At 46.3% G+C, this 25,075-nt stretch overlaps 1 protein-coding gene across 5 annotated transcripts in view; it reads right to left on the bottom strand.

Moving 5' to 3' along the window:
• The window catches only part of AOAH (acyloxyacyl hydrolase), a 117,732-nt gene that overhangs the window by 9,715 nt on the left and 82,942 nt on the right, over window positions 1–25,075 (bottom strand). For 4 of the 5 annotated variants that reach the window (XM_056520478.1, XM_056520475.1, XM_056520477.1 and 1 more), the window contains 2 exons: window positions 20,576–20,652; window positions 5,453–6,186 (listed from right to left, as the gene is read on the bottom strand). In XM_056520478.1, coding sequence (XP_056376453.1) covers window positions 6,058–6,186; window positions 20,576–20,652 — 206 coding nt within the window. In that variant the 3' untranslated portion in view covers window positions 5,453–6,057. Of the gene's footprint in view, window positions 1–5,452; window positions 6,187–20,575; window positions 20,653–25,075 lie in introns of those variants that run through there. The other variant, XM_056520476.1, reaches the window with a different exon arrangement.

Genomic DNA, 25,075 nt, shown 5'->3' with positions numbered 1-25,075 from the left:
GTACTTCCATACTCAGAAGAGATGGGGCTACAAATTTTGGGGGTCTTTTCTGCTATTAACCATTGCAAAAATGTGAAATTTGGGGGGAAACCCACATTGTAGTTAAAACATTTTTTTTACATATGCATATGAAACCCCTGTGGGGTATTAAGGCTCACTTAATTCCTTGTTATGTTCCTCAAGGGGTCTAGTTTCCAAAATGGTATGCCATGTGGGGCTTTTTTGCTGTTCTGGCACCATAGGGGCTTCCTAAATGCAACATGCCCCCCAAAAACCATTTCAGAAAAACATACTCTCCAAAATTGAGGCGCGGAGGCGTGACATCACACGCCGCTGGCCTTGTGGTCGTCTGTAATCAGACCCGGAGCGAACATGCTCTGGGGACTGATCACAAATGGGGTGCCGCGTGCAAGATCCCGGGGGTCCCCAGCGGCGGGACTCCTGCGATCAGGCATCTTATCCCTTATCCTTTGGATAGGGGATAAGATGTCTAAGCACCGGAGAACCCCTTTAAGGATAGGATTGTGGAACATCTAAAATTCCATGGATTGCAAGATGAAAAACAAAATGGGTTTACTTCAGGGAGATCATGTCAAACAAATCTTATTGATTTTTTTCGACTGGGTCACTACAATAATAGAGGAGGGGAAGTAGACATTGCATATCTAGATTTTAGTAAGGCTTTTGACACTGTCCCACATAGAAGACTTATCAATAAACTGCAGTCATTGAGCTTGGACTCCCATATTGTTGAGTGGATTAGGCAGTGGCTGAATGACAGACAACAGAGGGTTGTAGTCACTGGAGAATATTCAGAGCAAGGTCTTTTTACCAGTGGGATACCTCAGAGATCTGTACTGGGACCAATTTTGTTTAATATCTTCATTAGTGATATTACAGAAGGTGTCGATGGTGAGGTATGTCTTTTTGCTGATGACACAAAGATATGTAACAGGGTTGATGTTCCTGGAGGGATCCGCCAAATGGAAAAGGATTTAGAAAAACTAGGAGAATGGTCAGAACTCTGGCAACTGAAATTTAATGTGGATAAGTGCAAAATAATGCACCTGGGACGTAAAAACCCTCGGGCAGAATATAGAATATTTGACACAGCCCTGACCTCAGTATCTGAGGAAAGGGATTTAGGAGTAATTATTTCAGAAGACTTAAAGGTAGGAAGACAATGTAATAGAGAGAGCAGCAGGAAACGTTAGCAGAATGCTTGGATGTATAGGGAGAGGTATAAGCAGTAGAAAGAGAGAAGTGCTCATGCCACTGTACAGAACACTGGTGAGACCTCACTTGGAGTATTGTGCACAGTACTGCAGGCTGTGTCTCCAGAAGGATATAGATACTCTAGAGAGAGTACAGAGAAGAGCTACTAAACTAGTACATGGATTGCAGGATAAAACTTACCAGGAAAGGTTAAAGGACTTTAACATGTATAGCTTGGAAGAAAGAAGAGACAGAGGGGATATGATAGAGACTTTTAAATACATAAAGGGAATCAACACGTAAGGGAGGAGAGCATATATAACTCCTTGGGGACGGTGCCCATTATAACAGGATTAGATACATTCCTGGAACAAAATAAGATTAATGCTTATGAAGAAATATAAAATCTCATCCCTTCCCCAATATCGTGCCACACCCCTACCCCTTAATTCCCTGGTTGAACTTGATGGACATATGTCTTTTTTCGACCGTACTAACTATGTAACTATGTAACTATAACCCTAAGGACAGGAGCATTTTTTGCAATTCTGACCACTGTCACTTTAAGCATTAATAACTCTGAGATGCTTTAAATTTTCTTTCTGATTTCGAGAGAGTTTTTTCGGGACATATTCTACTTTATGTTATTGGTAAATTTTTGTCGATACTTGCATCATTTCTTGGTGAAAAATTCCCAAATTTGATGAAAAAATAGAAAATTTAGCATTTTTCTAACTTTGAAGCTCTCTGTTTGTAAGGAAACCAGACATTCCAAATACATTTTATACTGATTCCCAAATACAATATGTCTTCTTTATGTTTGCATCATAAAGTTGACATGTTTTTACTTTTGGTAAACATCAGAGGGCTTAAAAGTTCAGAAGCAATTTTCCAATTTTTCCAAAAATTTTCAAAATTGGAATTTTTCAGGGACCAGTTCTGTTTTGAAGTGGATTTGAAGGGCCTTCATATTAGAAATACCCCATAAATGACCCCATTATAAAAACTGCACCCCTCAAAGTATTCAAAATGACATTCAGAAAGTTTGTTAACCCTTTAGGTGTTTCACAGGAATAGCAGCAAAGTGAAGGAGAAAATTCAAAATCTTCATTTTTTACACTCGCATGTTCTTGTAGACCCAGTTATTGAAATTTTACAAGGGGTAATAGGAGAAAAAGCCCCCCAAAATTTGTAACTCAATTTCTCTCGAGTAAGGAAATACCTCATGTGTGTATGTCAAGTGTTCGGCGGGCGCAGTAGAGGGCTCAGAAGGGAAGGAGCGACAATGGAATTTTGGAAAGTGAATTTTGCTGAAATGGTTTTTGGGGGGCATGTCACATTTAGGAAGCCCCTATGGTGCCAGAACAGAAAAAAAAACAAAACACATGGCATACTATTTTGGAAACTACACCCCTCAAGACACGTAACAAGGGGTCTGCTGAGCCTTTACACCCCACAGGTGATTGACAACTTTTCGTAAAATTCGGATGTGTAAATGAAAGTGCAGTTTTTTTCCCCCCAAATTTACCATTTCTACAAAGAGTAATGGGAGAAAAATCCCCCCAAAATTTGTAACACAATTTTTCCGGAGTACGGAGATACCCCATATGTGGCCCTAAACTGTTGCCTTGAAATACGACAGGGCTCTGAAGTGAGAGAGCGCCATGCGCATTTGAGGCCGATATTAGGAATTTGCAATAGTGGTGGACCCGGTTACAAGGATGGGGCTTGTCATCACCAAAACCCTACAGCAGTGTCTCCCAAAAAGGGTGCCTCCAGCTGTTGCAAGACTCCCAGCCTGCCAAGACAGTCTATGGCTGTCAGGCAACACTGGGAGTTGTGGTTTTGCAACAGCTGGAGGCGCCGTTTAGGAAATACTGCCGTATGAGACGTTTTTCATTTTTATTGGGGGGGGGGGGGGGACGTGTAAGGGGGTGTATATGTAGTGTTTTACTTTTTATTATTTGTTAGTGTAGTGTTCTTAGGGTACATTCACACAGGCAGGGGTTCACAGTAAGTTTTTACTTTGGGGGGGCGCCCCAAACCTTCAGCTGTGGCAAAATGACATCTCCCAGAATTCACTGACAGACCGTACATGCTGGGAGTTGTAGTTTTACAACAGCTGTAGGCACACTGGTGGGGAACCACTGACTTAGAAAACAGACTCTAGCTCAGTGATTCCAACCCATGTGCCTCCAGCTGTTGCAAGACTACAACTCCCAGCATGTACGGTCAGTACACTCTGGGAGTTGTAGTTTTGCAACAGCTGGAGGCACACGGGTTTGAATCACTGAGTTAGGAAACAGACTCTAGCTCAGTGTTGCAAAACTACAATTCCCAGCACGTCCAGACAGTCAGGGATGCCGGGCGTGTAGTTCTGCAATATCTGGCCCTTCAGATGTTGCAGAACTACAATTCCCAGGATGCCTGGACAGTCTGGGCATGCTAGGAGTTGTAGTTATGCAACAACTGGGGAAGAACAGTTTGGAGACCGCTAAGTAGTGGCCTCCAAACTGTCAGGGATGCTGGGCGTGTAGTTCTGCAATATCTGGCCCTCCAGATGTTGCAAAACTACAACTCCAAGCATGCCCAGACTGTCCAGGCATGCTGGGAGTTGTAGTTCTGCAACATCTGAAGGGCCAGATATTGCAGAACTACTCGCCCAGCATCCCTGACTGTCTGGCCATGCTGGGAATTGTAGTTTTGCAACATCTGGAGGGCTACAGTTTGGAGACCACTACTTAGCGGTCTCCAAACTGTTCTTCCCCAGTTGTTGCATAACTACAACTCCTAGTGGTCTGCAAACTGTGCCACTTCAGATGTTGCAAAATTACAACTCCCAGCATGCCCAGACAGTCAGTGCATGCTGAAAGTTGTAGTTTTGCAACATCTGGAGGACCACAGTTTAGAGACCACTACACAGTGGTCTCTAAACTGTGACCCTCCAGATGTTGAAAAACTACAACTCCCAGCATGCCCAGACAGCCTTTGGCTGTTTGGGCATACTGGGAGTTGTAGTTTTGCAGCTTTTAGAAGGCCACAGTGAAAATCACTTATCGCGATCTTCACTGCAGCCTTCTCCGCCGCACTTTCCGGCCACCGCTCCTCCTGCTGCAGCCGCTGCTCCGGGATGCTGCCTCCGAAGGTCCGGGTAAGCCGGACCATGCTCCCTCCTCGCTGCCCGTGTTCCCCCTCTCTGCACCGACTTCGATTGGTGGGCAGAGCGGGGGGAAATGAACTCTAACCCCCCCCCAGCCCCCCTCCTGCCATTGGTGGTCAGCCTGACTGACCAATGGCAGGGGATAGGAGGGGGTGGCAAAACTGCCACCTCGCTCCTATCCTTTAGGCTGGTCGGAGCTGTTATTTTCTGGGAGATCGGGTCACCAGTGATATGATATGGATACGCCCTCTGTCCTTAAGTGACGGGACGCGAGGGCGTATGCATACGCCCTTCATCCCCAAGGAGTTAAAAGAAGAAAAACTACCACAAGAGCTCATAGTTTTAAATTAGAGGGGCAAAGGTTTAAAAGTAATATCAGGAAGTATTACTTTACTGAGAGAGTAGTGGATGCATGGAATAGCCTTCCTGCAGACGTGGTCGCTGCAAATGCAGTGAAGGAGTTTAAACATGCATGGGATAAGCATAAGGCTCTCCTTCATATAAGGCTGGGTTCACACTACGTTTTGTCCCATACGGGAGCGCATACGGCAGGAGGGAGCTAAAACCTCGCGCTCCCGTATGTGACCGTATGCGCTCCCGTATGCCATTCACTTCAATGAGCCGACCGGAGTGAAACGTTCGGTCCGGTCGGCTCATTTTTGCGCCGTATGCGCTTTTACAACCGGACCTAAAACTGTGGTCAACCACGGTTTTAGGTCCGGTTGTAAAAGCGCATACGGCGCAAAAATGAGCCGACCAGACCGAACGTTTCACTCCGGTCGGCTCATTGAAGTGAATGACATACGGGAGCGCATACGGTTACATACGGGAGCGCGAGCTTTTAGCTCCCTCCTGCCGTATGCGCTCCCGTATGGGACAAAACGTAGTGTGAACCCACCCTTAGATAGGGCCAGGGACTATTCATAGGATTCAGATTATTGGGCAGACTAGATGGGCCAAATGGTTCTTATTTGCCGACACATTTTATGTTTCTAAATGGATGACTTTTTTTTTTTTGTAAACAGTCTTACAGGAGAAAACAACTCAATTGACTTATTTAATGGTGATTTACTTGTTTTAATTATTTTATTTCACAGTAATAATGTTATTTCAGTAAAATGCATTGAGCTACAAAAGTTTACTTAGCAAGTGGACACATGAAATCTCCTTGATTTTTCACACCTAACAAACCAATCACAGTAGGAAAATGAAATCCCCTCCGGATTAATTACCCGTCTTGCTGGCATTAAACATTTGCCATGGTCAGTTTTGTGCTACTTCTGATAAGCTTGCAGCTCTGATTGAAAGACAGCAGAAATAGCTGTGTGCACGTAACTGTTCTGTAATGTTACCTAGGTTTTGATATTTGCTGAACTTGTCTAGCTAGCTAGACTTTAAATGTCTCCTAAAGGTTAACACTTCAGTCTTAATCTTCCTGCTTTTTCTCCTGATTTTCTCTTTGCATTATCACCAGAAAATTTCTTTCTTTCCTTGTTTTCCCCCGTAACATTTTTTTAAATGAATATAGTGCTTGAAATTCAGAAATGAGTTTACTTCAAAATAGTGTAAAATGCTCAAAAAATATAGGACACGCCATTTGTGCCAGACATAGATCAGGCCAGATTTATAGCGATAAAATTAAATCTGAAAAGTCCACAACTGGGAGGCACATGATCATCTTATCAGTGTCCACCTTGGTCTCCAAATCTGCTTTGAATTTCTTGATTGAAAGGATTCTGTTTTCCAAAAATTTCTGGCTGCTTTTGGAGTATTTCCTCCCAAATGACATCTGCTCCAATGGCTGATGCAACCTAGAATAAAATAGAGAGCATTCTTAAGTAGAAGGGAAAGGAGGCACTACCTCTAGTCCTCACAATTTCATAAACGGATTCTGCCTATACTGGTCTACATGCAGAATCGGAGTGGTGATGTCAGCAGTTTGTATTGCCACCCAACCTATTTTTCTACATTGGCCAGTAAAAATCATGGGGTGCAGCAGCGTATGGTGATGGCATCCTGTTTGGTGACTCCATCTCTATAACTATGATGGTAAGTTGCCAATTCCTGCATCCATCATAGTGATCTTGTAGCTACTGCCCAGTATACCCACAGGATAGCAGTAGCAGTGTGACTCCTTGCACAAATGATGGGATCAGAAATAACATTGATCTTTGAAGTTCACCCCTTAAGATGCTGTGGTCAGTAGTGACGGCAGCACCCAAGTTGGCTGACAGAGAAAAGCAGCCCCCTCTATCAGCCCATCTGTGCCCTGGGACACAATTGCAGGGTGCTGAAGGGTAAGGCTATGTTCACATGACTGAACGTCCGCATGGAGAATCTCCGTGCAGACATTCCGTAAACTGCGGGGCGCCGGCATGTTATGTCGGGGCCCCACAGTTTGCTGAATGTCTGCACATGTTCATTCTTTGTCCCGGCACGGGAAAAAAAACATCTGGCACGTAAATTCCGCCGTGTGTACAGTGCAGCAGAATTACGCTCAATTCAACGGGACTCAGCTGCAGAGGAATCTCCATGCCGGATTCCAATGCGGAATCCGGCACGGAAATTCTGCCATGTGAACATGGCCTTACCATGGTAGTCAGTGACCTAATATGGGTCTCCAGGTCTGCCATTGGTATCTGCCTATCCATATTACTGGGCATGGCCTATTAGGTTCACAGTATAGCAAAGCATTATACAAGCAGGCAGAGCGATTTCTGCTTTAAGTGTAATTGTAGGACAAAAAGTAACATAATTGGGGAGATTTATCAAAACCTGTACAGAGCAAGAGAACCTCTGCCTCTCCGACTGTCCTGAACACCTTGCAAAACCCTTTTTAATGAATATAAACCACACAAAAAATATGCCAAAGGTATGCTTGGATGATTATTGTGAAGCCCTACAGCAATGTGTGGGCAGCTTCACAAGTGTTTAAAGGGTAGCTCCCACCATCCTATTTTTTTTTTTTTTTGCTAGCCCCCCCCCCCCCCCCCCCCCCCGCTACGGCACTAGCCCGTTCCCTACAACATATCAAAAAATAAAGTTGGTGACAGTGCCCATTTAAAAAAAAGTCCCCCTCAACAAAAATAATAATACTCATAAAACCCTTTTATTATTAAATATTTACTTATTGTTTAAGGCTGACCTTCACTATTGCCATAGCTACCCATACCATAAAGATACCATATGATTAATGCTGCAAACCACATGGCATTTCTATTCTCCCAATCACAATTGATGCCATAATAATCTATTTACTTATTTGTATAAACACAATATATTATACTTCACCATTAACGATTCTCTGAAATTAGTAACATTAACCATTTTAATGAAACTATAGATTGGAACAGAAAGTGTATCCAGTAGCAACCAATAGTCTATGGCAACAATTGAAATAACACTAGACTTAATCAATAGAAGTTCTAATTAGAAATATGAATGACAAATTACAGACTAAACAGATAACGACTGAACTGTTTTTGTTGTTTACTCTCAGTAACAGTTCACTGAAGCATGCATTAAAATGCTTGGGAACAGTATTTTCCTGGACAGCCTCAGGCAGCACATACAAAGGGGTACATCCTCAGCCCTATTTGACAAAGCACAGATTAGTAGCAAACCTCATGATAAATGTGGACAGAACCAGATATACATTGGAGGAGATTTATCAAGGGATTGAGGTTTTTTTTGCTTACAGTTGTTGCACAAAAAGTCGCACGTGCGCCTAAGCAAATTTTTTTGCGACTTTTGGCTGTAAGCAAAAGCTACAAACAAGCTGAAAAAGTGAATTTCAGCTTTTACTTTGTAGTGGTCAGGGATTTATCAAGTGCGAAAGTCGCACAGAAAGTCACAACTGCCTTCAAAACACCGTAAATGTAAGCCAGGCTGGACCGGACTTACAAAACGGCTTTGGAGAGCAGGATTTCATATTTCCTGCCGGCGGCCGTGATTGGCCGGTTGGTCCCATACTCAGGAAGCAAAGTGTATTTCGTATATACCCTAATCAACAACTGACTGATCAAGGTTTTATCCAGGGAACTTCTGCTGTCTCCTCTATATATTTCTCTGGGGACCCTGTCCCAACACAGGGATTAGTGCTGTTATAGAAAATCAAATATCTTGGACTCATTCCGGACTTTGTGAGGAGTCTCTCATTCCATCAAGACAGCAGTCAATAAAGCCATCCATCGCCCTCACATGTCAGTCAGGTTAGCCATAAGGCTTTTAGGTCTTTTAGGTCACGAACGGTATCTCTGCTATTCCAATAGCTAGGCAGTGAAAGGAGAGTTCACAACCAGGTTATGTTTAACAGAGGCTTTACTGAGTTAAGATGGGTGTTATTATCTTCACAGCTAGGCCAGGATCCCAAAGAATAGACCAGTAACACGGAAAGGGCCATGCAGCTTGCTGAGACTTGTAGTTATTGTAGTAGACTTTAGTTCAGCCATGCAGGCTAGAATAGACTTGACTAGTGTCTTGACTTTGGTAGAGACAGCAGACATAGATGAGATGACTTACTGACAATGTGGCTGGTGTGCAGACTTTGAGGCCTCCAAGTGTACTGGACACAAGGTCTGTGATGTCTGTGCTTTGCTGTCCTCAGCAGAAAAAGAGAGAATTGTAATGGCCGCCCCCTTATATAGAGGGGGGCTGAGCCAAAGCCCATTGGTCAAGCTGCGGGTCATGTGTTAAACTGGTGCCCTCTGGGTAACATCATGTGATAACATAAACATAACATGTGACATCTCACAGGTCCTTTAGACTGACTATACATTGATACACTGACTACAATTCTATTACAATAAATAACAGTATAGTAACAGCAGGGGAGACACTGCAAGAGAGCCCCAGGTCACTGAAGGACTCAACCTGACAGGGCCTAAGTGTAGTGCTGGACCATGTCCTGTACTGGGACATCACAAACCCCCCTACTTAACACAAGTCGCCCTCGACGCAGGTTCTGTTAGAGTTGAGGGTCAAGGTGGCCCTGGGGCCGGATGCAGTCCTGAGGCATTTTCTGAAAACAAACATCCATTTCAGGCTTCAAAATTCCTTTGGAAAAACGGATAACAGAAGAGTCTCTGTAATATTGTCCATGAATGCTCAGATTTTTTGGGTTGCTCAACTGAGAACAGGATTAATAATGACTAGGACCAATACATATAACTTTACTTTAAGGACCTTTGACTATGCATTTGATGACTTGACTATGCATAATAATTCACTAGACATAACACATTTTGACTATGCATATAACATAATACTCATGACTAGCCTTAATATTTTATACTAGACATTTGTGGATTGGGTTGACTGAGGCTTTCTGCCCAATTCCTTGGCTACTGGGGTCCCCTGGCATTTAAAACATTTCTCCCCAGAACACTACCGTATATACTCGAGTATAAGCCGAGTTTTTCAGCACGATTTTTCATGCTGAAAACACCCCCCTCGGCTTATACTCGAGTGAACTCTCCACCAACAGTGGTCTTCAACCTGCGGACCTCCAGAGGTTTCAAAACTACAACTCCCAGCAAGCCCGGGCAGCCATCGGCTGTCCGGGCTTGCTGGGAGTTGTAGTTTTGAAACCTCCGGAGGTCCGCAGGTTGAAGACCACTGCGGCCTTCGACATCATCCAGCCCCCTCTCACCCCCCTTTAGTTCTGTACAGTACTCACCTCCGCTCGGCGCTGGTCCGGTGCTGCAGGGCTGTCCGGAGAGGAGGTGGTCCGATGGGATAGTGGTTCCGGGCTGCTATCTTCACCGGGAGGCCTCTTCTAAGCGCTTCGCTAGAATAGTCACGTTGCCTTGACAACAACGCAGAGGTACGTTCATTGCCAACATACTTCTGCGTCATTGTCAAGGCAACGCCTCTATTCTGGGCCCGAAGCGCGGAGAAGAGGCGCCCCCGGTGAAGATAGCAGCCCGGAACCACTATCCCACCGGACCACCTCCTCTCCGGACAGCCCTGCAGCACCGGACCAGCGCCGAGCGGAGGTGAGTACTGTACAGAACTAAAGGGGGGTGAGAGGGGGCTGGATGATGTCGAAGGCCGCAGTGGTCTTCAACCTGCGGACCTCCGGAGGTTTCAAAACTACAACTCCCAGCAAGCCCGGACAGCCGATGGCTGCCCGGGCTTGCTGGGAGTTGTAGTTTTGAAACCTCTGGAGGTCCGCAGGTTGGAGACCACTGAGGGCGGATGATGACAAGAGGATGATGAAGGGGGGGGGGGTGTGGGATGATGACAAGAGGATGATGAAGGGGGGGTGTGGGATGATGAAGGGGGGTGGGGAAGATGACAAGGGGATGATGAAGGGGGGGTGTGGGATGATTACAAGGGGATGATGAAGGGGGGGGGGGGTGTGGGATGATTACAAGGGGATGATGACAAGGGGATGATAAAGGGGGGTGTGGGATGATGACAAGGGGATGATGAAGGGGGGTGGGGATGATGACAAGGGGATGATGAAGGGGGGATGTGTGGGATGATGACAAGGGGATGATGACAGGTGATGATGATGAGGGTCTGGATGATGACAGGCGGTGATGATGATGAGGCTGTTAATGACGGGTCTGGATGATGACAGCGGGGGATGATTTATTTCCCACCCTAGGCTTATACTCGAGTCAATAACTTTTCCTGGGATTTTGAGTTGAAATTAGGGGTCTCGGCTTATACTCAGGTCGGCTTATACTCGAGTATATGCGGTATATTTAAGTTTATTCTAGACACTTTTATGCTAGACAACTGATATAGATTGACATTTCTGTTACCTCATATTGACTACGGACAGGAGTACCTTCTGGCCAGTAAAGCACCCTGTGCACGAACACAAGAACATATGACATTTGACATATGACAGTAAAGTAGACTGTGTTATTTTGAGTGCTACAGTACTACTACATGTGACTTGAGGTGTCCATTACTTCAGTGGGGTTCAGCCAGGAGGGAACATGGGGACATCCATGGATGGGTGGATTCCTTCTCCTGGCACATCTTCCCTCACAGGTTTGACTGGGGTGAGGAAGGTATTGGGAGCACAGGCAGATCCTCCTTGTAACACAATTTGATTCGATTACGATGAACGACTTGCGTTTTGTACCCTGACTTCTGGATTGCATACACATTGGGATAGGGTATAGGGTACTGCGGTCCCCGTATAGGGCTCCGTTTCCCAGATGGAGTCCAGTTTATGGGTTCTCGGGAACTTCTGCAGCCAGACCTTGTCACCTATCTGGAGAGTTTTGGCAGAGGCATGATGGTTGTAGTCTTGCTGCTGCCTCTGTTGAGCCTCACCCATTTTACTGTTGACAATCTCTTTTGATTTCTGGATTCTTCTTTGGTGGTCGGAGACCCATTCCATAGAAGCTTGCGGAGAGTTATTGAATGGAGCGTGGAGTCCAAACGCGCGATCTTTAGGTAGCTGGCCATGTCGGCCCATCATCAAATAGAACGGGGTGTATCCAGTGGAACAGTGCACTATGTTATAAATCTCCAATAGTTCAGGTAACAACCGGGGCCTCTCTTCGTGTCTGGACACAGACGCTGCTCACAGCATGTAAATGAAGACTTGATTGACTCTCTCACAAAGCCCGTTCCCTTGAGGGTGATAAGCAGTCGCCAGAGTTTCTTGCGGGCATGAAATTCACACAGCTCTTGGAAGAGTTGGGCCTCAAAGGCTGTTCCTCGGTCAGTGAGGACTGACTCTGGAAATCCGAGGATTTGTACCCAGTGGGAGTAGAACATCTGGGCCGTGGTTTTGGCTGTAAGATCTTTGACTGGCACGACTACAACCCACTTGGAGTAGTGATCCACATGGTGAAAGCATAAGAGTACCCGAACCGAGTAGGAGACAACTTGACATGGTCTAGCCCGACCAACTGGTTAGGCTTTTCACTCTAGATGGAATGGAGGGGAGCTCTGGCGTCCTTGCACCCATTCTTAGTGACGTTGCAGACGGCACACTCACTGCACCATTTCTCAATTTCGCTCTGCATCCCAATCCAGTAAAACTGCCGTCTGGCAATGGCTTCTGTCTTATGGACTCCGAAGTGTCCCAACTGATCATGGTAGGCATTGAGGACTATCGCCATGTCCCTTCGGGAAACCAGGATCTGATGAAGTCTTTCACCTGAAACCGGATCCAAAGAGTTTCGGTACAACAGTCACTTGTGTTTCCTTTGTCGCCACAGGCGCTTCAACTCGTAGTCGATCTGAGCCTGGCGTAGACGGGTTGGTACCTTTTTCATTAGTCACCAGATCCCCCATGACTCGACTTTCGTCTTGCAGAGTCTTTCATGTGTATAAATCTTCCTGGACCTTCTTGGACCTAGATTGGCCCCTTCATGGGTGGTCGCTGTATTGTTACTCAAGTCCAAGGTGGAGAAGTATGCTGCCGATCCAAGGGCTGTGAGTGATTCCTCGATTCTTGGAAGAGGATGGGTGATATCATTTAGTTTTCTAGAACCGGATGGTCCTATCCTTCTTTTTGACCAGGACCAGGGGCGCCGCCCATGGACTCTGACTTTCCTGGATGGCGTCTGCGTCCTTCATGTCAACTTGACAGTTTGGTACATGCCTGGCGCGACCGGACAGTGTCTGGACTGTACTTCAGTAAGATGGTAGCCACACTTGACAGGTTGACTAGTCGGAGTGGAACTTTACCATCGATAAGTGTGACTAAACTCCTTGCTGCTCGCACTAGTGGATGATCTTCCAACTGTATAGGCTCTAACAGGGCTTGATAGTCCTTGTTTCTCACTCCAGGATGTGCACAGCACCACAGGACTGTCTCTGTGTTAGGTTGTAAGGTCAGCGACCCGATGTCTTGAACCCTTAATTTGCAAACTTCTCCTTGTCGATTGGCAAACTTCTGCTCCGCTTGGAGTACCTTTAAGTGGTGCTGCGCAGCCCGCTCGCCTGAGGGGGACATGTAGTGGAGAGAGCCATGCAAAGAATCTACTATGTCAGTAAAGCATTGTTTCATGATATTGATCCCCAATATGAATTCGGCAGACCCCCTATCAGACACATCAGTTACAATCACTCCCTGTCCCTTAAGCACATGTTTTCCCAATTTAATGATGGGCTCCCAATATCCATGTCTGGGTATTTGGGAATGCACGAAAAAAATTATTACAAAATCCCGAAAAAACATACGAATACTAATATACAGTTAACGAATGCATTTGTTAACTAACGTATAACGAATATGCATGTTAATGAACAACGAATGCATTCGTTATCAGTATACCGAATGTCGGGGCCATGCATCAACTGCTATCCGGCAGCGCATAATGCTTAAGCTGCTGCCGGATAGCAGTTGAAGCAGCCCGGGCAGGTTCACTCACCTTTCCGCGCTGCTCCGGGCCTTCCTCCGGTCGGTCCTGGGCTGGTCCGGGGCCTTCATACAGGTCTCCCTCTGATGTCGTCATGACGCCGTCACGCATGCCGTCATCCAATAGGAACGGTGTGCGGCAGCGACGTGATGACGTCGCTACGGAGGCCCAGTAAGGCCTTGCGGCAGACAATGGAGGACCGGAGAAGACCAGGAGAGCCCAGCAGAGCCCAGCGAAGTACCAAAGAGGACTAGGAGAGCCCAGCGGAGGCCCGGGGACACCATCGGGAGCAGCGGGGACAGGTGAGTAGGACTTTACTTTTTTACATTGCACGAATCCCTCAACATACGAATTACCATCGTATGTTGAGGGATCACTAGACATGTGCAGAACCAAAAATCAGAATTAACGAATGCATTCGTTGTTTTTAATGAATGCATCCGTTTTTTAAACAAATGTATCCGAAAACGGGAAAAAAATTTGCGGATGCATCCGAAAACCGAATATGACGAATGCACAGCATTCCGAATATTCACAGAACTGAAAATTTTTAGAAAACGAAAAAAACTAAATTTTTGGTTCTGCACATGTCTACTCAGCAGAAAAAGAGAGAATTTTAATGGCCGCCCCCTTATATAGAGAGGGGCTGAGCCATAGCCCATTGGTCAAGCTGCGGGTCATGTGTTAAACTGGTGCCCTCTGGGTAACGTCATGTGATAATCTAAACATAACATGTGACATCTCACAGGTCCTTTAGACTGACTATACATTGATACACTGACTACAATTCTATTACAATAAATAACAGTATAGTAACAGCAGGTCACTGAGGGACTCAACCTGACAGGGCCAAAGTGTAGTGCAGGACCATGTCCTGTACTGGGATATCACACTTACAGCCATCCATAGAAAGTGGACTTTGAACAAGTTAGCAGACATCCTTGGTCACACGGTCATCAAGCCAGAGAAGTGGTCTATAGACTAGAAGATTTCCTCTCTGTTGATCAAGAATCCCTGAAATAGATGTCTTCTTCATGAGACAGAATGCCCACCTTGCCATGTTTTGCCCTCTGAACAAATGCCATCTGCATTATCACAGGATGGGGGTATTTATGAAAAGTGGGGTAGATGAATGTCATTTTACTCCATTAATTCATGTAGTGGAAACTGTGTACCTGCACCAAATTTATCACATGGTGCAGGGCATGTGATAAATCTGGTGCTGATCACATTTCTTACATCAGTACTCCACTTTGTGTGGTGTTTTCTCTGCGACTTTTTGTGCAACTTTTTAACCTGTGCGACAATTATATGACTTTTTAATAACGCTGTCCACAGTTAGTTTGTAATCTCTTTTTTATTTGATGGTAATTAGTGCCCTTTTGTGGGTTACGCCAAAGTATGCAAATTTTTTAAAAAGTCGCAGTTTCAGAAATCCCTGACCACTGCAAAAAATCAACTAAAACACATTCACCGCTGCAACAATCCAAAAAACAGGTAAATGAAAAGTTGCAAAAAACACACTGCGCCAAAATATTGTGACAAATCTACTAAAGAAAACCAGATTAAAATGCTTCATTAATACCCCCCGATGTCCCTGAGATGGAAGAATGCCTTTCTTTGCATGTTCCCACCTGTACCCTTAATTCTATAAATCATTCAGAAAATCCTTAAAGGGGTACTCCGCCCCTAGACATCTTATCCCCTATCCAAAGGATAGGGGATAAGATGTCAGATCGCCGGGGTCCCGCTGCTGGGGACCCCGGGGATCGCTGCTGCGGCACCCCGCTATCATTACTGCACAGAGCGAAATCGCTCTGCACGTAATGACGGGCAATACAAGGGCCGGAGCATTGTTATGTCACGGCTCCGCCCCTCGTGACATCACGGCCCACCCCCGTCAATACAAGTCTATGGGAGGGGGCGTGGTGGTCATCACGCCCCCTGCCATAGACTTGCATTAAGGGGACGGGCCGTGATGTCATGAGGGGCGGAGCCATGATGTCACGCTGCTCCGGCCCCTGTATCGCCTGTTATTATGCACAGAGCGAACTCGCTCTGTGCAGTAATGATGGCGGGGTGCCGCAGCGGCGATCCCCAGGGTCCCCAGCAGCGGGACCGCGGCGATCTAACATCTTATCCCCTATTCTTTGGATAGGGGATAAGATGCCAGGGGCGGAGTACACCTTTAAGGAGTAAGCCGATGTCATTTTGATAATGCCTTTTTGGCCAAGGAGGGCGTGGTTTCCACAATTTATAAAAAAAACTTTGAGAGCAGAATTCATAACTCTCCTCCTAAAACCAGATCTTCTCATCCATGAAGAGAGTTTCGATCCAAACTTGAAGAGCCGATTTGTGACTTGTGGCTGAGAGATGGAAAAACTGGGCGCTCCCACATCCCAGCCAGCCCCAGCCTCCATCTCATTCATTTGAATCAGTTGAGCGGAGTCAAATAGTGACTCTGGTCGGCTCATTTTTGCCACATATCCTGTTTTGTGACTGGACTTAAAACCATGGATCCCATCCCCATATGTAAGAAACGTAATGTGAACCCAGCCTTATTGCAGTTGCTTCCCCTTGGAAGATTAGTGAGTTTTAAAGGGGTACTTTGAGGGTAAACATGTTTTTATTTTTATTTTTATTTTTTTAAATCAACTGGTGCAAGAAAGTTATATAATATTTGTAAATTACTTCTATTTAAAAATCTTAATCCTTCCAGTACTTATCAGCTGCTCTGTGGGGATTTGCTCCTGCTCTGAACAGTTCCTGACAAGGACAGAGGTGTCAGCAGAGAGCACTGTGGTCAGACAGAAAAGAAATTCAAAAGACAAGAACTTCCTGTGGATAAGCAGCTGATAAGTACTACAAGTATTAAGATTTTTAAATAGAAGTATTTACAAATCTGTTTAACTTTCTGGCATCAGTTGATTTAAAAAAAATTGTTTTCCACCGGAGTACCACTTCAAGCTCTTTCATGAAGACCTCCTTTCCTCAAAGACATCACAGGCTGTCTCATACTAAGAACTGGGCCTTCATTTAGGCAATTCAGCCTCAAGAAGGTCAATTAAAGGGGTACTCCGGCCCTGAGACATCTTATCCTCCCTCCCATAGACTTGCGTAGCGGGGGCGGGGGGTGACGTCACACAGGGGCGGAGTCGTGACATCACAATACTCCGGCCCCGTGGTCAACCACCCGGCTGTTCGTGAGCTGTCTCAGGGCCGGAGTACCCCTTTAACTTTGGATAGCTTACTGGATGTAAGAAGGGTGCTCTTAAAGGAGAATTCCAGCAAAAGTTAACTTATCCCCTATCCACAGGATAGAGGATAAGTAGCTGAACCCAGGTCCCAGCAGTCAGACCCCCCGTGATCTCTGTGAGGATTGTGTGTCATCTACCGGTAGACGATGCACGCTCCATTCAGTTCTATAGGAGCGCTGATGAACGGCGCTTCCATAGTAATGAGAGCTCCCCAGATCCCGTCCCAGGGATAGCAATAATCTGTGGATAATAGAAAAATATTTTTTTGCCAAAGTTCTCGTTTAATCTACTTGGATAAAGTCCAAGACTTCAGACATGAAGATGCCTTACTAATTCAATTTTATGGTACAAATAATGGGAAGTAACTCGCAAATCTTCTAGAACTAGATGGATAAAAGCAACCATCATTGCTGCATAAGAAGTGGAAGGATTACCGTGCCCGTTGAATTTAAGAGCACATTCTACAAGAGCCACTTCCTCTTTTTGGGTAGGGCCAAAAATATGTTGTTGAACCAAATCTGTAAAACATTAACAAGGTCTTCACCTTCAACCTTTGTGAGGCATTATGAGCTGGATGTTATTTCTGCAATCTGGCTCAGCCTTAGGCCCCTTTCACACTATAAAATTAATCTGTTAAAAGATCCATTATAAACGTCGGTTAGAAAAGCTTTAAAAATGTTTGTTAAATGTTACAAAATCCCATTCAAATTTATGGGATTTTTGGATTATCTGTCATGACCCGTTATAGCCCATCATGAATAACGGGTGTTAGTTGTGATGGAAGAAAAAAACAGCACATGCACTCATTTTTCTTCCGTCACATGAAACGGGTAAATTGACGGCCGTTATTTTTAACATTGAAGTCTATGGCAAACGGATGAGCCTTTATGTCATCCGTTTGCACCTGGTTTATAATATCCGTTATTACTTCTGGGCATGCTCAGAAGAGGTGACATCAGCAGACTCCTGCGGGGCTGAGGGACTACTACTACTCCTATCATGGAACAGACTTGTTTCAATGATGGGAGTAGTAGTTCCCTGTCTGCGAGAGTCTGCCGGTGGCTGGGGAGGCCACATTAGTGTTTGTACTACAACTCCCATCATGGGACAGAGTCTGTTCCATGATGGGGGTTGAAGTACAGGGATTTATTGATCGCACCAGGTCTCACTTCTGAGAACCGATGCGATTAGAAGTTATTAAACAGGGAAGCGGGCGGCATGCTCCGCAACCCTACGATGTATAATGTATTTGCTTTCATTTTTAAATTCCCCGCCAGGAACCCGGAGGAGCCATTCTGGCTCCTTACATGACAGTGTGCTCAGCCTATCACCGGCCGAGGCGGCTCTGTGATGTTCCCGTCCCCAGGAAGCAGCATGAGGATCGCAGCAGAGGACCATGAGGCCGTTACCGTAGCAACGGGGGAACGTAGGAAGGTGAGTCAAAGTTTTATTTTGTTTATCTTTGCAGCCCAGGCACAGGAATATGTAAAATTCATCAGTACAGATGTCCTTTAACTGTGAGCCGCAGCAGAGTTGTACATTCTCCCAACGTCGGGGAATGAATGATTTGTGTGCGCGGGCACAGGGCTTCTGATCAGAGAACAGAAGCTGATCAGAAGCCCTGCACCCGCGCTTATGAATAATTTATTCCCTGACATGGGTGGAATATGCAGCGCTGCTGCGGCTCATAGTTAACCCTTGCGGGGACATCACGTTGGGGGGTGGGGGTTCAGGAAGCAGAGCAGCGCCCGCGTTTAACATATGATTAGTTGCCTAATATGGGGACAGCGTGCTGCGGATGACAATTCATTCATTCCCTGATGTGGGGACTACGGGGTGAGAAGCTGACAGTGCGCCCGCCAGGGGAATCATGATAGCGCTGCGGCTGACATGTTACTAATTCCCCCGCCATTGGGACCGTGCACCCGTGGGGGGAATCATGATAGCCGATTCCCCTGATTTCCCCCGCGGGCGCACGGTCCCCATGGCGGGGAGGAGGTTACATATCAGCCGCAGCGCTGATACAGGGTATTCAGTACATTGTGAGCCGGGCGCAGGGCTGGCTGACAGCAGGAGGAGACATCCATCCTCCCGCAACAATTCAATAAATATTCATTACAGGGGTGTGGAAAAGGGGCAAAACCATTGCAGGAGAAAAAAAAAAAAACAGCAACGCCTGCAGTACTGACGTCTTGTCCACAACAGTGAACAAACATGGCCGCAGGTGTGGACGACAATCAAAAGCAACCAGAAAAACTACTGAACTTCCTTCACAGAAAACAGTTCAGTAAAAAACATATATGCTGTGGACAGATGTATAACATGTGAATTACAAAAGTGCTAAACTCACTACAAGCACGCTAGATAACCATAAAACTGTGGTACAGGAGTACCCCTTTAAAGTTTTTTTTATGGTATTAGGCAGCCTGGGGACAACTATAAAATAATAAACTCCATTGGACAACCCCTTTAAGCATAAAAATGAAGAAAAGGAGGAATGGTCACTGTATTTCAGGGTGTTGCTATGCCTTCTGTTAGCAAGAGAAGATTGCCCCATTCCACATGAGCTGGCTTTCCAGTGATGCCTTGGTGCAAGCAGCTCCCTGTAGTTAACAATACTATTTATTTTAGCAGTTGGTGACAAAAAGACATGTATGTGATTATAGGAATACATCTACAATACATGTATTCGAACAGTATTTTGCGCATATTTGATGCGAAGGATTTGAAGCTGCAGATTTTATGCTGCAGCGTTTAATGTAAACTAAATGATTGAATGCAGCACAAAATCTGCAGCTTCAAATCTTGCGCATAAAATATGCGCAGAATACTGTAAGTGTGAATAGACCCTTAAAGGGGTATTCCAGCAATAGACAGCTATAAACATGAATGGAGGGGGCGTGGCCTGACATCACGTCTCCAATCCCGGAAACTCAGAAGCTTCCGAGATTGGAGCAGCAGTCCAGCACAAAATTCCGGGTACTGCATGGAGATCGTAGGGGGTCCCAGCGGCTGGCTCCCCCCCAATAAGATAAGATTTCAATGGCCAGAATATCCCTTTAAAGGGTTTAATGTTGTAAGAAAAAACATGGCTGCTTTCTTTCAGCACCACCCTTCTCTGAAGACTATAGGAAAGATATATCAAAACCTGTGTGGAGGAAAAGTGGTGCAGGTTCTCATAGCGACCAGTCAGATTGCTTTCTTTTCATATTTATGGTCTATTCACACGTATAGTAATTTGTACAGATTTGATGCGCAGGATTTTCTACTGCAGATTACAATGTAAACTGAATGACTGAACACCGCTTGAAATCCTGCGCAGAATACTGCATGTGTGAATAGACCCTTAAAAGGTTTCTGAAAAATGACAGAAGCAATCTGGTTGCTACGGGCAACTACACCCCTTTTCCTCAGCACAGGTTTTGATAAATCTCCCCCTATGTCTGGTATCTCCAGAAGTAGACGGAGTAGTGACCATTTCAGAAACGAGCAACCATTCTTACCTACTGTTTCCCTACAGAGTATCCCATAATACTAGAAGGAAACCATAAGATCATTTATTTATTCAGACACTTATTTACATGTAATCCCATATGTTCTAGTACCTGATTTGGATGAAATCCATCTACTGGTTCCAGCAGATCCCACGCGTTTCCTCCTAAACTCTCCCATTTTGCAGTCACTGATGAATATATAAATTTTATTTAAGTTAATGCTTGCTTGAAGTTAAAATATGATATCAAAGAGTAAGTAAAACTGTTTTTCAAATATTCATAAAATAAAAATTCAACTTTATAGTATAAGGAAAAAAGGTTGGCCCACTTGCATGAGTGTTGTGGACTTGTAATTGATTGGAAGGATCTTAAGGCTGGGGTCACATGGGCGAAAAATGTGCAGAATATCCACACAAAAAAACAGGTGAAGACATTCCGCACATTTGCCTAACTGACAGGCACTAGGACAGTTTGGAAATGCGTCGTCTATTAAATAGCAATGCATTTCCTTGCAAACTCCACTGAAAGAATAGACTTGACTATTATTTCTGCAGACATCGGAATCTGAAATTCTGGGCCAGAAACATCTGGTGTGGAAATTCTGGCGTCTGAACAGTACAACAGAATCTTATTTAAATCAATTGGACTCTGCTGCTGCGGAATGTTCATGCAGAATATTCACATGGAATTCCACATTCTCCAGTGTGAATATAGCTTATACTTGAAATAGGCCATCAAATGTCTTGGAATACCCCTTTAAAGGGGTACTCCGCCCCTAGACATCTTATCCCCTATCCAAAGGATAGGGGATAAGATGTTAGATCGCTGCGGTCCCGCTGCTGGGGACCCCGGGGATCGCCGCTGCAGCACCCCGATATCATTATTGCGCAGAGCGAGATCGCTCTGCACGTAATGACGGGCAATACAGGGGCCGGAGCATCGTTATGTCACGGCTCCACCCCTCTTGATGTCATGGCCCACCCCCGTCAATACAAGTCTATGGGAGGGGGCGTGGCGGTCGTCACGCCCCCTGCCATAGACTTGCATTAAGGGGACGGGCCGTGATGTCATGAGGGGCGGAGCCATGATGTCACGCTGCTCCGGCCCCTGTATTGCCCATCATTACGCACAAAGCGGGACCACGGCGATCTAACATCTTATCCCCTATCCTTTGGATAGGGGATAAGATGCCAGGGTCGGAGTACCCCTTTAAGGCTAGGTTTACACATGTTTTTTTTTTTTATTGCCACTGTAGTTTTTGAGACAAAGCCAGAAGAGTATTCAAAAGGAATGGGAAATATAAAGGAAGGACTTCTACGTCTCCTCCCTTTTGGACCCACTTCTGGCTTTGGCTCAAACCCCCCCCCCAAAAAAAATAAAAATATGCAAGAACAATCCTGTGTGGAAACCTAGCCTAAAGAGGATCTCCAGGCACATAACATAACAATCTGATTGTAACATCACACAGGTCCTGAATCTCCTCAGATGACCACAAGCGCAGCCAAGGAAAGGATGTGCTTCTAGCAGTGAGAGGTTGAACCACAGACACAGCACCTGTTATAGAGAGAGACCTGCTGGCTGCCCTGAGGGACAAGAACTAAGTCCAGACATCTGGTGAATGCAGTGAGAGGAGACTGCAGCGGGACTGACCTGATTACAGGCGCTGAAGGGGAAGCCAAAAGCCCTCTCTACCCTGTTCCACCACAGGGCACCTGTCTTCTCATTCAAAGTAAAGACTCTGAGGCCCAGTAGCGGACATTACACAGCTCAGCCTGTTTTAGTGACGCTGCGGAGCAGGACTTGTATGGGCCCCATCTCTCCTATGTGCACCAACCGCCATTAGGGTGAAGACAAGGGGGCTGGGCCACAGGTGTGCAAATGGGTGGGATAGGAAGATCCGCATTACATTGTTTTTTCCTGTTATACCACTGTTATTGTACTTTCTTATGTCTGATTGTTCACTTGCTATTTCCTATATAAAGTTAGTTCCAGTTTGGCTGTGTCCGTGTATTGAGTATGTTCCCAGGGGGACCCCACATCCCTATCCCGGATGCTCCACTGGGTGGAAGCACTGCCGCAGACATGTACCCCAGCTCCCAGATAGTGGAGGCTTAGGATCCGTCAGTTGGGCCTAGTAAGGTAACTAGGGTAAGGGACCCCCGAGATGTTAAGGGACACCCCCAATACCCTGCTACATATATAACATAAAAAATTGTGCAGTGTTACCCGATCAGTGTGCCTCCAGCTTTTGCAAAATTCCCAGCATATCTGAACAGCCAAAAGCTGTCCGGACATGCTGGGAGTTGTAGTTTTGCAACAGCTGGAGGCACATTGGTTGGATTGCACTGCTATAGATACCAACTGAAATCCCACTCCTTAAAATTTCAGTATGCAGGAATGATGAAGCAGGGAGATACTGAGGTTTCTGTATATAAGGTCCCAAGCCAGAAGCCTTTCCTACAATGCATGGTACCCGACCAGTTTCCCAACGGCAGATTTCACATTAAAACAGAGACGGCAAGTATGGTTGGTATAACTGGTGTTACATGGTTGACCACGGTTTTAGGTCCGGTTGTAAAAGCGCATACGGCGCAAAAATGAGCCGACCGGACCGAACGTTTCACTCCGGTCGGCTCATTGAAGTGAATGACATACGGGAGCGCATACGGTTACATACGGGAGCGCGAGCTTTTAGCTCCCTCCTGCCGTATGCGCTCCCGTATGGGACAAAACATAGTGTGGACCCAGCCTAAGTTGGTTGGTCTTTTCTTTTTTTCTTTATTGTACCCAGGCTCAGTGGCGTTGCTATGGTTGGTGTCACCCGATGCGATAGAAAATGGTGTCACCCCATACCTACCCCCCCCCCCCCAGTAAGTTTTTAGCCTGTTGTGACAGGCGCCACTGATGTAGAGCAGTGTGAAAAATTCCAGTATAATAATCAAATATACCAATTGCCAAAGAATGGGAAAGCGCTAAAAAAGGTTTCACCAATTAAAACTACAGCTCCCAGTATGACCTAAGCAGTGGTGAGGTTATGCTGGGAGCAGGCCCGGAGCTGTCATAAGGCAAACCATGCGTCCGTTTGAGGGCGCATGGACTTGCAGCTGATGGGGGCGGAAAAATGAAGACTTTTTTTTTATACTAAGACCCCCACCTGTGCGCCCCGCCGCCGCACAGCAGAGGTCACTGCCACCACTCCACCCTCTCTGGTTTTATTGCTGCGGCCCACCGAGATTCCCCTGCGGCACCACTGTCACTTCAGGCTGCCCTGAGGAGGTGGGGGGGGGGGGGGGGGTTCCAGTGTGTCGGTCCCATACCTGTCACACACTTTGCAGTTGCAGTCCGGCCCTGCAGTTGCACAGTGAGTGACACTTGCAGCTAAATATAGTCTGGAGGTGCATTACTTACTTCTATGCTGCACCTCCAGACATCTTGCTGTATCAGGTCAGAGGGGAGGGGGAGGGGCGGAAGCAGCACAGCAGCCTGAGAGGTCAAAGGCTATCAAGCATGGAGGCTGCCTGTGCCATTCCTCCTGTGCCCTCCTCCTCTTCATCACCTCTGAATGCTCTGATGCTCTCCTCCTGGCTGCAGACCCCCTTCATAGCTGTCCTTGAATGAAGGGAGTGAAGGTTAGTGTATTACAGTGGGCTCCAAACTATGTACCTCCTGCTGTTATAGACTACACCACTTAGCATGCCCAGAAAGTCTTTGGCTCTCCAGGCATGCTGGAAGTTGTAGTTTTGCAACAGCAGGAGGTTCTTAGTTTGGAGACCACATGTGCCAGAGGCACCCCCCATGATCAAGGAGGTTGATCCTGCTGATGGATGCTGGGGGTGCTACTCACAGGAGGATGATCCTGCTGATGGATGATGGGGGTACAGCACCCCCATCATTCATCAGTAGCGCCCCCATCATACATAAGGAGGATCATCCTCCTGGCAATGGCACCCCCCAGAGCCTCTCAGCATCCCCTTTCTCCCTGTTACATTAAAACATTAAATCAGTGTTTCCCAACCAGGGTGCTTCCAGCTGTTGCAAAACTACAACTCCCAGCATGCCCGGACAGCCAAAGGCTGTCTGGGCATGCTGGGACTAATAGTTTTGCAACAGCTGGAGGCACCCTGGTTGGGAAACACTGCATTAAATACACAGTTTTGCAGAGAGGTCTCACCAGTCTCTTGTCTTCACTTTCTCCTCTCCCCGGGCGGCACCAGGTCCAGGAATGTCCGGGGGTTGGGGAGGAATTTATCACCCATGAATCATCAGAAGACGCGGAGCACATGAGGCAGGGACACGTCAGGGGAGGGAGCAGACGTGCGCACGGCACTTCTGTTCCCAGAGAGCATTGCACGTCTTAAAGAGGCAGCTTCCTGGGGCTGGGGATAGGATTGTGTCGGGGGCTGAAACTGGAGTGCGGCAGCCTGCAGGTCATGAATGAAGCCTCTTCTGTCTGGAGATGCTGCAAATACCGGCTGATTTGAGTGACGGTGTGCAGATGTGGGGGGTGCTGCGGCCATGGTGTCACCCCTCCAGGCTGGTGTCACCCGCTGCGCTCCGCACCCCCCGCACCCGGGTCGCAACGCCACTGTCAGAGAGACACTTCTGCGGTGC

The sequence above is a fragment of the Hyla sarda genome, chromosome 5 (assembly GCF_029499605.1).
Source record: "Hyla sarda isolate aHylSar1 chromosome 5, aHylSar1.hap1, whole genome shotgun sequence".
Lineage (NCBI taxonomy): Eukaryota > Metazoa > Chordata > Amphibia > Anura > Hylidae > Hyla > Hyla sarda.
The sequence above is the reverse complement of the archived record's forward strand: the minus strand, read 5'-3'. Positions and strand labels throughout refer to the sequence as shown.